Below are 15,297 nucleotides of genomic sequence, written 5' to 3'. Positions count from 1 at the left end.
ATCTTATCATTGGTCCCCTTAATACAGTCTATAGCACAATAGCTTGCTTGCAGATTGGTTTTTGTTTTATCTTTTCTCCAGAATCAAAGATTACTATGGTAGAGGGGAAGGATGCAGTTTACACAAATCAAATTGCAATGGCTTGCAAAATGTGGATGAATTTTGGTCAAAAGATGTAAAGCATGGGTTGCTAGTTAGAGCCTTATGTTTGTGAGATGAGTAAGTCAATTAGTATCTCTTCAGTTTATTATGAACTTAATTTCCAGGCTGTAATGGAAACTTCTGAACTGCAACAACTCGTTACAAGTAATGAAAAAAAAGTGAGTTTGTGGTAGAAGAATATTCAGTATGCTTGTTTAAACTGACATGTTAAGCTTAGAGCAGAAAGTTTAGATTTTTCACTTGAAAAGGTAGTCCGTAGCTGCCAGGAGCTATGGCAGCATTTCTTTCAGTGATCCAAGGGCATGATCTTAAAGAAAAGCCTATTTGCAAGTGGTCTGTGCTGTGGTTTTGAGTTGTGATGCTTTAATACCAAATACTTGACAGAAATTTTACAGTGTCAGGAGAGCATTTCACAGAGAGAAAGCAATCTGAGTTCAGTTACCAAGATTACACATAAGAACTTCCTGAGAAATAAGCAACATGTTGATAATGATGATGATGAAAATAATTTTTTTTTTTTTATGTTGTTATACCCTGAAGAGAGGAAGGGGAAAATGAATGCTGCCAGTGCTCCCACCTCCTTCAGCCTGCAGACATTTACCAGGTCCTTCCAGTGGTGCCATAATGTTCCTGAGGGCAATGCTGGGGGTTTGTGCCCCTCTGGGACCTAGCTCTGGAAATTAGGCATTGCATACCTATATTGTGTAGAATCACAATATTTATTTAACATCATTTTGGGGAGTGCATTTTGGGATGGTAGAGCACATTACTTCAAATCTGTATCTGGAGAAATCCAACTGGAGTGAAGATTTCACGTAAATATGGGCAAGTGGTTGGTCCTACAATTGAGATATATCCAAATTCCATATGAAGGGCAGTGGGGCTGCTGAAATCAAAAGGCAGGCTCTGGATTCAGGTGGTCTTTGCCTGCAGGTGCATGTGAGGAGTATGAATATAGCTGTCTCCTTCAAGAAAAGAAAATATCTTGTTTTCTTTCCATACCCTTAAGGTATTTGCACAGGGGTGGTGATAATTAATCCCCATATTTCTACTTCATTTAAAGAAATCTGGCTGTAATTTTCTCCTAGTGGGACTCCATTTTGTTTTTAAAGATAATTGATAGCTCTGGACTTAAGCATTTCAATTATGGGAGTGTCTCTTGGGGACCAGACTAACAGACCTTGGAAAAATGTTCTAATGCAAATGTATCATGTGAATTTTTACTGTAAGACAATGCAGGATGCCTAAGGATTTGCAAAGCAGTTGAACAGCAAAATAAAGGCTGAGAAACTTCTTCAAATATACAAGGACATGGCACTGATTGTGAGCAGGTAAGGTGGAACAAGTGGTTCACCACTTGGACCACTTATTCATCTTTGGCCCTGGGTACAGCCAGCTCTCAGCTGAAGAGGAGACGCTTGCCTTGAACAGTGCATAGAAAAGGCAGCAAAATCAACATGACAGCTCTGTCTGTGCCATGCCATGGCAGGTTGGCTCTTTCTCTACCAGAAGAGGAAAAACTTGGGCTGTAATTCTTCCCTTTCGTTGTCCTTGACTTCAGTTCTCATTTTTCTCTGTCAGGAATAGGAATACCAGCCAGCCTTCATCCTTATCCCTGTACACCTCCTACCCTCCTGGTGCTTCTGTGCAGCCTGTGGCTCCTTATCCTCTTGTGGCAAAGCTTGGTGTGTGGGGCCAGGACTGAGACACCATCTGCCCCTACTCCTGCATGTTTGTTGACAGGAGGTGCTCAGGGCCTGAGTGGTGTTAATGAGCTTTTCAGTGCCTCTGCATCCTTATGTGAAAAAAGGGGTGAATCTGTACCCCTCGTTTCTTAAGGAAAATACAATCTTAAGGGCATCCTTACTATAAAATTTGTCATTAAAGAATTAAGTCCTGTTGGAAATCCCTGATGTGCTCACAAGTCAATTTTGTTTGTTTGAAAGTAGTGCCATAATGTATTAGTATTTTTAGATCACTCAGATATTTTCAGCTGGAGGAAATTTTATTTTCTTTGTTAATTGTGCTATGAATAGATCTTAGGCTGATGAGGAGAAACAAGTCAATATGTTGAAATGGTGATCCCTTGTGAGTTCCGGTGTACACCTGGCTGCTCTGAATTGCTTACCAAGCTGGGCTGCTGGAGTGGTGACAGCTTCTACCAGCTGTGGATCTGTCCCAAAGTTTCTTGGGCTTTTTACGAAGATGTGGCGAGCTGCCACTGCTCCCAGCTCCTTGGGGCTGTGGATTAATAATGCAGTTTAGACCCTGGTCTTTCAGTGTGAATCACAATGGGCCCATGCACTATTCAAATTGTCAGTAAAGAAACTTCAGAGCATCGTCATTCATTAGCTGATTTGATTCCTTGAGATATAGTCAGCAAAAGTTGTGCTTTCACGATTGAAAGACAGAGAAGTCACCCAAAGGGAAGATATTGGAGATACTACTAATATTTTGAGAAGATTTTCTAAAAGATGGGCTTGACCCTCTTCTGGAATGGATCAGCATGCCTGGGATGATGACAAGAGCTACAGGATAATCCTGAGTCAGGACATCTGCACACTGGGTTCAGGATTTTCAAGAAGGGATCACAAAAAACACAGATGTATAGGTTGGAAGGGACCACAGTGGGTCAGCTGGTCCAACCTCCCTGTTCAAGCAGGGCCATCCTAGAGCACATGGCACAGGACTGCACCCAGACAGTTCTTGAATATCTCCAATGAGTGAGACCCCACAACCTCTCTAGACAACCTGTTCCAATAGTCTTGTCATTCACAGAGTAAAGAAGTTCTTCCTCATGTTCAGGTGGAACTTCTGTGCATCAGTCTCAGATGATCAGACTGTTGTCTCTTGTCCTGTTGCTTGGTAGCACTGAGCAGAGCCTGGCTCCATGCTCTGACACCTCCCTTCAGGCACTGACAGACATTGCTGAGCTCCCCTCTCAGTTGTGTCTTCTCGAGGCTGAACAGGCTCAGCTCCCTCAGCCTGTCCTCATAACAGAGATGCTCCAGTCCCTCCATCATCTTTGTCACCCTCCCCTGGACCTGCTCCAGGAGCTCCATGTCTCTCTTGTACTGAGGAGCCCAGACCTGGACACAGCACTCCAGATGAGCTTCACTAGGGCTGAGTAGAGGGGCAGGGTCACCAGCCTTGATCTGCTGGCAGTGCTCTCCCTAATGCCCCCCAGGATCCCACTGGCCCTCTTGGCCACAAGGACACTGCTGGCTCATGGACACTTGGTGTCCACCAGGTCGTTCTTGGCAGAGCTGCTTTCCAGCAGTTTGGCCCCAAAGCCTGTGCTGGTCCCTGGGGTTACTCTTCCCCAGGTGCAGGATCCTGCATTTGCCTCTGTTGAATTTCAAATGGGTTCCTTTCTCCCCATCTATCCAATTTGCCCAGGTCCTTCTGAAGGGCTGCACAGCATCCAGGGTAGATCAGCACAAAGCTCCTCCCAGCTTTGTGTCATCCATGAACTTCCTGAGGAGGCATCTGGACCTTCATCCAAGTAATTGATGAATAAGCTAAACAGTACTGGGCCCAGTATTGAACCCTGTAGGACACCAGTCGTGACACTACTCATGACTCCTTGCCATTTCTGAAGACTGAGGTGGCATTTGTTTTCTTGCAGTCCTCAGATAGCTTTCCTGATCTCCACGACCTTTTAAAGATGACCATGAAGCAGCCTCCCTATGGTGTCTGCCAGCTTTCTCCAGCATTCATGGATGCATTCTGTCAGGGCCCATGGACTTGTGGATTTCAAGTTTTCCTAGGTTTTCTCTAACCCAGTCTGATAGTAATGACAGAGATTTTAAAATGTTGCCTGATTTTTTTTTTTAAAGGAAAAAAATTTAAGGATAAATTACAGTATTGCTCCCTGTATGCACCCTAAAGGGATGCCTGCGAATGACATGGGCAAGCCTGTGTTGCAGCTCAATCTTTGGCCTCTGTGGATTGGTGACAAGTAACAGGTATTACAGACGTTAAATGCTAACCACAGTGTGAACTCCATCAATAGTCAGAATAAGCAAAAGAGAAGGAATCATCAGGGGTAGAGGATTTAAATACCTTTGCGTGGGTAAATTATCAAGTCATTTCACTGGCCAAAGAGAGAATATCTCTGGAGACATTTTACTGAAGGCAGAAATGCATTTAGATTGTTACACAATTATTACAGTGTTTTCAGACAGAGAATTATTTTTAGTGCTGTAGAAATATTAAAGAATTAGAGCAAGGCATGTAAAAGCAGAGAAGAGCACAGTTAGAAACTTTCCATGGTCTTTGGACTCCTGTATTACTCATGTTTGAGGATTGGTTGATGTTCTGGCAGTTTACCGCTGTTGCATTCACCCATAAAGAGTGACACAAATGCCAAATTTTATTTCCTTTCAGAGCTAATGGCATTCTGGATATGCTGGAAATCTCTGTTGTCCCAAACACAGAATCATATGCATTCATTGGCATACTTGTGTTCCTTGCCTCCTTCATCTGGGTGAAAATTTACAGCGATCAAAACATTTCTGGCCACAACATTTTTATGCTAACATAACAGTGTGATTTGGAAGAGATGCATAACTGCTTCTGCATTAAAAAGGCAAGCTAGCAACATGGAGTTATTATGAATTGTTTGCATAAAAGTTTAATAATTGCATATATTAGCCATGCAGCTTTGAGATTATCCTCTGGTCCTTTTTCTTACACACTGTGGTTCATTTAGGTAGTCTAAATACCCAAGATCTGGTCTTAAAAAAATAAGCAAATCCTTCTTGTAAGAGCCTGCTTGAAGTTAGGACATGGTGGAGTCAGTTCCAGAGAGCACACGGCACATCCTCTGGCCTCAGCAGAGGTGGAACGTGCTCAGCTCCTCCTGTTCCACCGAGCCTGTGTGATGAGCAGGTTGGATGCCAGTCTGAAATGTGAACTTCTGCAGTGACAGTGCTGAAACCGTGAAAGAGCCTGCATTTGGCCATGGTGTTGCTTCTCCCCAGTGCTGTCAACACCAAGACTCAGGCTGCAATAGCAAAGGAGAAAGCTGCTGCTTCAGTGATTATTGCTCAGACGTTGATGTACCCAACCATCTCTCCCTCTGCATCTCTCCTCAGCACTGTTTCTGCTGCATCTAATAATTGTGTTTCTTTATAAACAGTAATTTAGGACAATTAGGAGCAATAGCATAGTTAAACCTTTAAAAGGTTATCTAGCAATGTCATTTTCTTGACTAATGTGTTCCTGCTGCCATGTCATTTGTGAATAGACATGTGTTAGCCAGCTAGTGTGCTTCATCTGTGGTGACTTTGATTTATTTGCTCTGTAAATTGGGACTGAAGCAATAATGGAAAGTGACATTAATTGTTTAACAGAGTCCTCTTTGTCACATCCTCTGCTTTCTCTGGGGTGTTTGAATGTTGAAACTTGTACAAAACTAATTGAAATTGCTGTGATGAGGACTGGTGTCCACTCAACTTTCTCTTCTTGAATGTCAGCGCACTTGAATGTCTGTTTAAAGCATGAGAGTTGAGCAGCTAACAGCAAATATCAGGTTTTCTTCTGGCATGCTATTATTAAAGAAGGCATTCCCTGTTAGTAATAGCAACACTTCCAGCTTCATTGTCAGGTTTATAAGCTGAAGGGCTGTGCCCCACCAGCTGGACATGCTGAAAAAGTTCCTAGTGTAGGGCTGGGGATCAGGCAGGCAAACCAGCTCATGGACACCCTAGGCTCAAGGGCTGGCTCTCACACCATTCATCCCACCACCTGTGAGAGACTTGAAATGCCATTAAGAAAAAACACTGGTACACACTTTCTTGCCCAATAATACCTTTTGTTACTATTCTAGAAGTGACACCTTAATTTTCCTCTTTTCCTTTCAGAAAGTGGCTGTGAAAAGCTGGGTTCAGAGCATAGTTTTATTCAGTTCCCTTCTGCCGTTTCCATCCTCTACACATTGAATTATCACAGCTGTATGCATATGTCTGCTTAGTATGGTGGAAATCACCTGATATTGAAATTTGGAAAATTTTTCTCAGTGGCTAAGTGCCTTTTGGCCTTTCAAGTAAATGCTTCTTCTTAGCATTAGCTTGCCTGTGTATTTATTTGTTTCTTGGAGGTGATGCTGTAGGCACCAGAACAGTTTGTGCTCTGCCTTAGCTTTCTAGCTCAAAGACAGCTTTTATGTTGGAAGCCGTGAGGTGTGATTTGGCAGAGAAGCCTAGCAGGAGCAATTATCTGCGTGGTTTATGATCATCTCTGTTCAGAGTCTGCTAGATAAAAGTATTACTGAAAAAAGTAATGCTAAGAGGATACCCAGATTCACTTGATAATTTTTTTTCCAAAGTGTAACTTGGCAATGTTTTGCTGTTGCCTTTTTTAACTTCTGGTTTTTGCCTGTTTGTTTGTCTTACTGATATTATTTGTCTTGCTAGTTCACTTTTATACTTTGAGATTTGAACTTAGCTGAAATTTTTTCACAGTGTGAACCTGGAACATGATGAGGTACTCTGAAGCTGGTGGAAAAACTCCCGATTTGATATCACTTGAATCAGTGAAAGGCTTTTCATTTACTTCAATAGCACTAGGATCAGCCTAGGAGTCCTAGATAATTGATCTGTCAAGATCAATTTCCAATCTTTCTGAAAAATAAATATAATGATTTTTACGCAGTTCTATTTCTCAGTTCTAACTCTCAGCACTCAAAAAAGAATCTGTATCTTAATATACAGTAGGGACTATATTTCATTAAAAAATCAGGAGGCACTTAAATTTACTCAATTTGACAAAAAGAACTCTTGTTGCTGAAATAAGATATAAATTAACATTACAGCCACATCTGATTAGAAATTAATCTACTTTTTATAATTGCAGTCGGAATTTGATAAATGCATACAATAGAGCATTGAGCACTCAAATGATATAACTCGAAAGGACAACTTCAAAGGCAACCTGCCTAATACATTTCTTTAAAAGAAACCCAAACAGCCTGTCATTTACCATATGAGTGCTGCTGGCTGCACAGAATACTCAAGAATGAGAAGCTGTTCATTTGGTTTTGGAGCAAGGATTTGCAGAAGTGTGGAAGGGAGTGAAAGGGTAACCTTTCTCACTTACACTGGACCATATATATGAATGAGGTTTTCTGTATTTTACTGGTGATTCATTTTGGTGTCCTGATTAGCTGTCTGATTCTTGTAGTTTTGTCAGGTCAATTAGCTGGTGTTAAGTGTGGAAGAGCAAAAGAAAGAGACAGCCTGGGCTGACACCATCATTAGGTGTCAGCATCTTAGCTCATCCTGTAATACAATCCCTGGGTGATTACTTATCATTGTTAACACCTGATAAAAAAAAAAAAAAGAATTGTGGAAGAAAGGTAAACTAGCAATACACCACGAGTGCAAAGAGATTTCTTTTGAACAGAGATGGATGATTTTATTGTACCTAATTACATTGTCTGAGATTCTGTTGCAGGTTACTGTTTCAGCGGCCAGTTTAACTACGTATTGTCTGCTTGTTCACATACAAAGGCGTAGTTTTGTTCCTTTTCTCACCTGGCTTCTCTCTTTGTTTTGTCTTCTCCCACAGAAGATAGATGAAGAGAGCGAGGCAAACTTGCTAGCTGTTCTCACAGAAACACTGGACAGCATCCCTGTGGATGAGGATGGATTGCCTTCCTTTGATGCACTGACAGATGGAGATGTGACCAACGAAAATGCCGCTAGCCCCTCCCCAATGCCCGACGGCACCCCTCCCACTCAGGAGGCAGAAGAGCCGTCTCTAGTAAGAACCCTTCCTACTGTTTAACAGGAATTGGATGTGCCTCTGGCTACCCGCTGCATGGGTATGATGTAGTCACAGTAAGGTCTGGGCTTTTCGTTTAGACTGGCGAGGAAAATCAAGTAAACTGAAAATTAAGCGGGGGGAAAGCCCCCACCAAATAGCCATAGGATGATTAATATGGCAGTCTGTTAAATAGTTGTTGAAAAGGTTGTTTTTGAAACTCTTACGCTAATGGGGCTGACACTTTTGCTTATCATTCTGTTCAGACAATTCGGGGTAATGGTTCTTAACTCATATTTCATTTCTTGGGGCTCTTTTTGTTGTGTATGTTTAGACATCATTTTTGGTGATCTGTGAAGAAAGGCCCAGTGAATCTGTTGGGATGCAGGGCTGATTTTGTGTCTTTAACATTGATTTGACCAGTAAGCACCGGCTTAGTGCTAACCAGGGCAAAACTGAACCTTGGATGAGGATGTGGGTGAAACATTATATGCATTTTGCTCAGTAAATCTAGTTTGTGATGTGATTCTGTTTCTGCTGAAAGCCTCTTATCATTGGCTTCAGTGGGAACAGAGCCAAATACTTGAATCTTGACACTGTATCCATTAGTCTGTTAATGTCTCTGTGTAGTGTAGATCAGAGGCCTCTTCGAGTCAAACAGATCACTGAGAATTTCATTTTGCCATGGATTCAGAAATCCAAGATCCCTGTCATTTCTGCTTGCCCCACAGTATACTGCAGTAAAGGGAGCAGAAATGTGCTGCCAAGCCAGAAGAAAATGAAATCTGTTTACTCTGAGGAATATAATGTCCTGCTTTTTGTTTTATTGTACTTTGCCTGCTGAATTTGATATAACTAACTTTAAGTAACTATGCAAAAATGTAGATAAGTCATTTTAATCCGTAAAGATGTATAACTTTACTCTTTTCCTTCCATTTCCCTTTCCCCAATGTGTTTGTAGCTTAAGAAGCTCTTGCTGGCTCCAGCCAACACTCAGCTAAATTACAATGAATGCAGTGGTGTCAGCACACAAAACCATGCAAACACTAATCACAGGATCAGAACAAGCCCTGTGGTTGTTAAGGTACAAACTTAATCTTTATAATAAGGGGGAAAAAAAAGTGTAACGAGGTCTTTTATGCTTTCAACAGTCAAACAAGCAGTAGACCTGAATGTATTTTATTAATATGCTTACTATCATGTAACTAGTTTTAAAAAATGTGAGTTATGGACTGGGTTCCAGAATATCATCTGAGCTCTTTTATGCTCTGAATACTTCATTTATGTCTTTTCTCTTGGCAGAGTTCAGTTGTAGTCACACCGTCTGTTACTCTTACCTATTTTACTGATACACAGAGCAGGATGGGGTGCAATAAAATTTGCTGATGTTCTGGTGTTGTTTATGAGTGACTCCAGGATGTGGGTCTGCCATTTTCCCAGCTGTCTGAGCTAAGACAAATGACGCTGGATTCTTGGCAAAAGGGTGTATGTTAGACATTGATTGGATGGAATGGGGGGCTTAGACATTATTCTGTTAGCAGGCAGTATTAAACAATGTTTGTCTTGCCATTCAGTGTAACTGAAAACAGGCCATTTAGGGGTACTTAAGAGAGTTGTGAATACTGGGCCCAAGCAATCAGCAGCAAATTAAGGTTTAAACCAGCTTATTTTTTTGTTCAAAGTAAAGGCGCTGTAGGGTCTTGTTAGTTACATGTTGCTGAGTAGGAACATTGCAATGTAGGAGAAATGAAATAAAAAGCTGCATAAATGTCATTTAGGAATTTTAAATGTAATTTTCTTTCCTTGTTCTGCAAACAGTTATTCACAGCTCATAGATCTAGTACACTTAGACTGAACACTTCATTGAAAATCTCATCTCTTCAGAAAACCTATATCCATTCTGATAAGGTTCAGCTCACTAATTTTAGCTTTATTTTATTTTATTATTTTATTTTATTTTATTTTATTTTACCCTTTTTTAAGACTGAGAATTCATGGAGCAATAAAGCGAAGAGCATTTGTCAACAGCAAAAGCCTCAAAGACGTCCCTGCTCTGAACTTCTCAAATATCTGACTACGAATGATGATCCTCCTCAGACCAAACCAGCAGAGAACAGGAACAGCAGCAAAGAGAAATGCACCTCCAAAAGGAAGCCCCATCTGCAGTCTCAGACAAATCATCTGCAGGGTAGGTGTGGGACTGCAGAATGCAAGAATACAGCTTTGGTACCAGCAGTTACACTGGGAAGCTGAAGTACCATGGCTGGGAATACCCTCAGTGCTTCTTCTGTTCTTTGGATTAGTATTGGAAATCCAGCATCTCTTCTGAGTAAAGAGAATTTTAAAACAGTATAATGAAGTTAGAATTAGTTAGCTAGATATAGCTTTTAGACATATTTGATTCTTTTATTTATTGCCCCTAGCCTCAGAAAAGGATCTCAGGAAAAGTTTAATAAATACCACACAGTAATATACCAAGCTAACTGGGATATACTTATTCACAGAGCGCTGTACCACTAAGAAATCATTATACCCCTAAACAAGCTTGGCAGGCCAGTTCATTAGTGAGCTTCTTTCTCTTTTGCTGGAGTAAAACTGAAGGCATTGTTAACCTGCCACGTAGCCCTTAAGAGACAATAAATAGTGCTCTCACTGCTACAGAGAAAACAATAAATGTGTCATTCCTGTTAAAGCTGGAATGGTGGTTTGTAATTTTATTTTGTAAATAGTTGAAAGTTTAGATGCCATCCTGATCTTTCTCTCTCATTTTTGGAATCTTTATGATCAAAACTAAGCGCTTGTGTTGACTTTTAGTATCCCCTGATGTGTAAAAAACTGGTCTATATTACGAGTAGCTTCTGTGACAGAGATGCAAGAACTTAAAGCCTCCTCTCTCACTTCCTCTCTCTCTCTTCTCCTGTCTGTTTTCCCAAGATAAAGGAAAGCTGTAAAAGCTTACGAACCCAAAGGGAGCTTTTAAAAATTATTGCTACTTTAAAATACATTTATGTATTTATGTTGGCCTGGCATCTGGAGGGCTACATGCCTATCTCAGACACATCAGTGCAAATCCTGGATTCCTACACTAAAGTCAATGGAAGTTACCTGTTTGCAACAGAGATCAGGATGCAACCCTAAATGTGTTGTTTGGTATTTTCAAAGCAAGAGTTGTAAACTGTATGTTCTTTCTTTCTTGCCCCTCCCTCTTTCTTGCATTTCAGCCTCCATCAAATCTGTTTTCTCATTCTGCACCAGGAAGTATAAGCAAACTTTATAAAAATAATCTTCCCTTCCTTAATACTATTCACTTAATATTGTTCTTGCAGCTGTGCATTCTGACATCCTAAAGTTTGGGGTTTTCTCTGTTGTGGTTTCAAATTATCTGAACAACATTTCTCATAAGAAAGAAATCCAGTTGCCCCTAAAGCTTCCTTATGCCAACTGCCACTCCTTCTGGATGACTTCAGCAGTCTGCTTTCACAGCAGAATCCAGACTGAACTCTGCATGTGAAACCTGGGTCTATTACTGCAATGGTACTGAAAAACAGAGCTGCCAGAATTTACAGGGGGCTTTATTAACACTGTTGGATGTTAAGGTGGTAGGTGATAAGGTGTGTCATGTATAACATGCTATGTGCACGTGTATGTTGTACCCATACATAGATGTATGTGCACACAAACATACATACAGATTATTAAGTCTTCTGTTCAGATCAGAGCTGCTTTTTTTTTCCCCAGCTGAGCAATTGTGTAGATTCAGTTCAAAGAGTCAGGGCACACTGGGCTGTGGAAACAGCATGGAGGAGAGGTTATGAAAGTCCAAAGGGACATACAGCTAACAACTGTGCTTAACAGATAACTGTGATTTTAGTGATCTTGCAGGTGAATTTGCAGGCAGAGAAAAATTACCTTCTCCTGTAATTTTCCTCTGCTTTTAATTTACAGGCTTGTGAAATGTTGTTTTTTCAGCAAATTTGCCTTATACACCAATATATAACTTTGATATCAATGGATTTGCATATAATACAAATACAAGAATATGCTTTCAGCTCGGACAGTCAATTCATGCAGAATCAAGCTTGCAAATTTAACTGATATTTGCAGACCTGCAGTCGTTGGTTCATACATTTAATCAAAACAAGAAGAAAATTGGTTCTTTCTGTTTTAAAAAACTATCACAGTCTGAGATTTTCTTTCAAAGTTAGGGAAAGATCACAAAGGATAAGTCGAATGTTATTTTCCTTTAGGGTTACTGTTGCAAACATATTGCAAACCCACGGGAATGTCCACAAACGCATTCATGCCAAAGATCATCTGTGGTTTTGCACTGAAATTTGCCCATGAGGAAACGTAGTTCTTTTGAACCTGAACGTTTTCAGTTTACAGGGACAAGCAACTTGATGTGAGCTCTTTTAATAAGAAAAAACCCAAACCCAGACCTTGAAACTCTTTTACACAGGCACCATGGAAAATGACAGTGTCTTGGCTAAATATTTACACTATCAATAGCTGTATGTGAGTATGAATCCTTTGCAGAAAGAGTGTTTGGTCAAGCTCTTGCCTAGCAATAAGAAAACTGATGGGTGTTTTGGTATGCAAACTTCTCAGTGGGAGAACTCAGTAATATCTGCCTAAAATTAATACATGGGAGTGTGAGATAATGCCTTGGTTCTGTGCCCATTTCTGGCAGATTTGCACTGTGCCTCACTGCTTCAGAATTTAATATGTGTATATTCTGATCTGGGACTATTCTGTAGGACTAATAAGAGCTAGAAAGAGACTTTTTAGAGGCATAAACAGCTCTTACCCCTTCAGCTTCCTTAGCCTAAATTGGTTAAGAGTGTGCAGATTTTTGTAAAAAAAAAAAAAAAAGGCAAAAAAGGAAACCTTTGTATAAAACTTCATTCCAGAGCCTTATTGCAAGGTCTTTTTTTTTTTTTTTTAAGTCAGTTTTACCTCTAGGTAGCCACAGGCAAACATTAGTATTCTTAGATGTATATAAATTACACACGAAGATGTGTCAGGTTACATTCAATTTTACTGCACCTTGTGTAATGCAGTGGCCATGCTGGACCAGACAAATAATTCGTTGAGGTGAGTCTCCTCACTCCAGCAGTGACTTCTGAGGAAGGTGAACCTGAGGTGAACACCTGAGCTTCCATTTCTAACTTTCATATGGGGAGGAGAAGAAACAATATGCGGCTCTTGAGAATTGAGTTAATTTTTTAAAAAGTTATATTACTTCAGGAATGCTCTAGAGCATATAAAAGTAATCAATTTGCATATAAAATCCCTTAATGTTGATGGGAGCTCCAAGCCTGTAATGAATATGAAATATGCAGTAGTGACACTCTGGACAAAAGATCTGCAGTGCAGGAGTGTTCAAGGGGAACATTTTGTCTTAAGTAATTAATCTGCAGAAGAGATCCCCTGCTGTTGTTCTTGCTACAATGCTCTCTGTGTTTAAAACATCAATCTAACTTCTGAAAAGTAAAATTTACAAGTGCTATAATTTTTAATTTTAAAGGAATCTTAGTTGTATTACAATATCCTGGTTCTTGGCTTGGTCTGAGAAAATAAAATTTTGCATGAGTAAAAGCTGCAAAGACTTACATTTTTATAGCCAGAGCTTTGTTTTTTGCGTATGTCAGGATTGTAGTGCTGAGGGCTTCAACCCCATTCTTAACCATCTGTGACTATGTCCGTGGTTTGTCATAGTTTGCAGGATAATTTGCAAAAATTTGGACTGTAACTGGTTGGACTCTGGCCTCACAGAAACAACCTATTCTCAGTGCTATATATAAAATTGTATCTTGTAGAAGTAAAATTAACTGAATATTCATAACGTTCTGTTACTTTGTAGTTATTCTACTGCTCCTGTTTCCAAATAAAACGTGAACTGTAGTCTAAATTAACACTGAGAGAAATAACATTTTCACAGTGTATCCTGTAGAGTTCTTCATTGATTTTTAACATGTACCACTCTTCTTCTGAAAGGTTCTTGTCATTTGGGTTGTGTACTGTATTTCAGAGGTACAGTAGTTGATGTAAATAATTGTTGAAATTTGGGTGCCCTTTTGGTACTAGTAAATAAGGAATCCAGATGAGTCTCTTTATTTATCTGAGATACGCTGAAATGGCAATTGAACTATCAGAGCTTGGCCCTAACTGACTACCACAGGATACCAATTCCAAAGTATAAAGAAATGTTTACAGTATGCTTTGCAGTGTTTAAATATTGCATAATTGTTTTCTTTTTTCCTTTAGCCAAACCAACAAGTTTATCACTTCCATTGACACCCGAGTCACCAAAGTAAGTACTAAAAAGTGCAAACATTTATAAAAGGGAGGGGGGTTCAGTAGATTTTGGCTACAGCAACTCCATTTCAGCTTGTTTTTATAAATGTGCCCTGTCTTCCAGTGATCCCAAGGGTTCCCCATTTGAGAACAAGACTATTGAACAAACCTTAAGTGTGGAACTCTCTGGAACTGCAGGTGAGAAATGCAAAATGATGGCTCTTCCTTTAAGCATGGATTGTGTGTGTTTGCTTACTTTAATATACCACAGACTTGCTGAGATCTCACAGAAGTCTCTAGTAGATTCACTTCAGTGCAGTTTAGCATTACTTTTTATGCAGCTACTTGAGAAGAAACGTGTTTGAAAATATGGCTCCAAACCTATACAGGAGAGCAGAATTTCTGAGAAAATATGAATGAAACCATTTATATGTTATATTTCTTCATTTCCCCATAGATTAGTGTACTGCTGAGCACCATCTTTCAAAGACAACCCCCACAGCACTGTGTAATAGATGCTACAGATGTAAAAGTTATGTCATTCAATCTGTCTCCAGGCCAGTCTAGGGCTGTACATGACTGCATGTTTCAGTGCTTTGTCAATTCTAGATTAATATGTCACAAATAACAGTTTTCTTCTCTACCATTGAACAACTGTTCGGTAGCTTAGAGGTAATTTTTAAAGGTGGTATTCATTTTGTATTCCTGCTTTTTCTTTTTCTTCCATTAATACACTTCACTCAACCTCCCTTTATCTTCCTCCTCCTTTCTGATCCCTGGATTTGTACCTTTTGAAGATTTGTAGGATTTTTTATCATGTAGTGGTTTAGTTCACACATCAGCCATTTAATCATTCATTTAATTCGTCTGTTCTTCTTTCTGCTGAAGTCAATTCCTTCAGACTTAGATCTGTTTTATGACTTTCCTCTGAACTCTGTTTTGACTCTATTTTCTTGAAGTGTCCAGAGCTGAGCACAAAAGAACACACTGAGCTCCACCTGAGCTATTGCCAAGACCATTTTCTTTCTCAGTTGTGTAATATTGAAAAATAAGAGATGTACTTGGCATGTG

At 39.9% G+C, this 15,297-nt stretch overlaps 1 protein-coding gene across 3 annotated transcripts in view; it reads left to right on the top strand.

The window, feature by feature from the left end:
• The window catches only part of PPARGC1A (PPARG coactivator 1 alpha), a 361,945-nt gene that overhangs the window by 321,335 nt on the left and 25,313 nt on the right, over positions 1-15,297 (top strand). For all 3 annotated transcript variants that reach the window (XM_088163225.1, XM_088163226.1, XM_014885151.2), the window contains exons 3-7: positions 7,735-7,929; positions 8,891-9,013; positions 9,913-10,117; positions 14,197-14,242; positions 14,351-14,424. In XM_088163225.1, the coding sequence (XP_088019351.1) occupies positions 7,735-7,929; positions 8,891-9,013; positions 9,913-10,117; positions 14,197-14,242; positions 14,351-14,424 (643 nt within the window). The remainder of the gene's footprint in view (positions 1-7,734; positions 7,930-8,890; positions 9,014-9,912; positions 10,118-14,196; positions 14,243-14,350; positions 14,425-15,297) is intronic.

This window comes from Sturnus vulgaris, chromosome 4 (genome assembly GCF_052056855.1).
Source record: "Sturnus vulgaris isolate bStuVul1 chromosome 4, bStuVul1.hap1, whole genome shotgun sequence".
In the NCBI taxonomy this organism is placed as follows: Eukaryota; Metazoa; Chordata; class Aves; order Passeriformes; family Sturnidae; genus Sturnus; species Sturnus vulgaris.
This window is presented reverse-complemented; position numbering and strand designations above follow the sequence as displayed.